At 33.4% G+C, this 1,134-nt stretch overlaps 1 protein-coding gene across 1 annotated transcript in view; it reads left to right on the forward strand.

The window, feature by feature from the left end:
* Window positions 1-1,134, forward strand: part of LOC106871388 (probable D-lactate dehydrogenase, mitochondrial) — a 25,497-nt gene that overhangs the window by 20,712 nt on the left and 3,651 nt on the right. The window contains exon 11 of the mRNA XM_052970916.1: window positions 479-590. Within this exon, the coding sequence (XP_052826876.1) occupies window positions 479-590 (112 nt within the window). The remainder of the gene's footprint in view (window positions 1-478; window positions 591-1,134) is intronic.

The raw sequence follows: 1,134 nt of genomic DNA on the forward strand, positions 1-1,134 counted from the left end.
TTCGCTCAATAAACACCCACAACGCCCGGTCTGGGAATTGAAACCGCGATACTATGACCGCAAGTCTGCTGCCCTAACCACTGGGCCATTGCGCTTCCACAATAAATAAAAGGTTTTATTAATATTAAAAAAAGATTTAAAAAAAAAAAACTACTTGTTTTTAAGTAATCTAAACTTAAACCTTCCATAAAGATTTCTGGTTAATTTATGTTCCAGACACCAGCTTCAAATATTTATTTTCAAAATTAATTGAAACAAATTTCAACAGAAATCTAGTAACAAAAGGTTTTTAAAATGATCTAAATTAAAACTCTCCTTCCAACTTATTTTATTAGTTTATCTTCTAAGCACCAACTTTATAATGACTGAGTTATTTTACTAAATTCTTTTCATGAATGTATTTGTGTGTGTGTGTATGCATGTATTCTATCAATCAATCAATTGATCAGTCCTTTATTCTTACATTTCTTTTTCCAAGGTCCAATTGTTGGTCACGTTGGAGATGGTAATTTCCATGTATTTTTCCCAGTCATGCCAGACAACGCTGAGGAAAAGCAACTGATTAATGATTTAGCTGATCGTATGGCCAAGTGAGTGCAATTTCTACATTAAATGTTTTCCATTTCTAGGTTTTGTTGTGGGTCATGTTGGTGATGGAAATTTTCATTCTCTGTTTACTTTTGACCCCAATGACCAAAATGAATTTAGAAGGATAAAGAAAATTGCTGATAAAATAAATATGTGAGTATTCAATACATGATATTTAGTGATATTCACTAAAAACTACTGTATAATCATTTCTTTTAGCCAATGTAATATGTTGGCTGGTTGATTCTTCCAGTCACACTTTACATCACATAGAGAGAGAGGTAGAGAGGGGTAGAGAGAGAAGAGAGAGGTGCAGGATGAGTGTACATACTGAGTTTGGTAGAAGGTAATGCGTAAAGAAATGTGTAGTGAAACTACCTATCGTCACTAGATACAAAACTACCTATCGCCATTAGATACAAAACTACTATTGCCATTACATACAATCTTCTCATTTAAATATAAATAAATGTGAGCGTAGTAGAGAACCCATTCCTTGTCATCACGTGACTGATTAATATTCGAATCGGCAACTTCTTCGAACCG

Source organism: Octopus bimaculoides, chromosome 9 (genome assembly GCF_001194135.2).
Source record: "Octopus bimaculoides isolate UCB-OBI-ISO-001 chromosome 9, ASM119413v2, whole genome shotgun sequence".
Taxonomy (NCBI): Eukaryota; Metazoa; Mollusca; class Cephalopoda; order Octopoda; family Octopodidae; genus Octopus; species Octopus bimaculoides.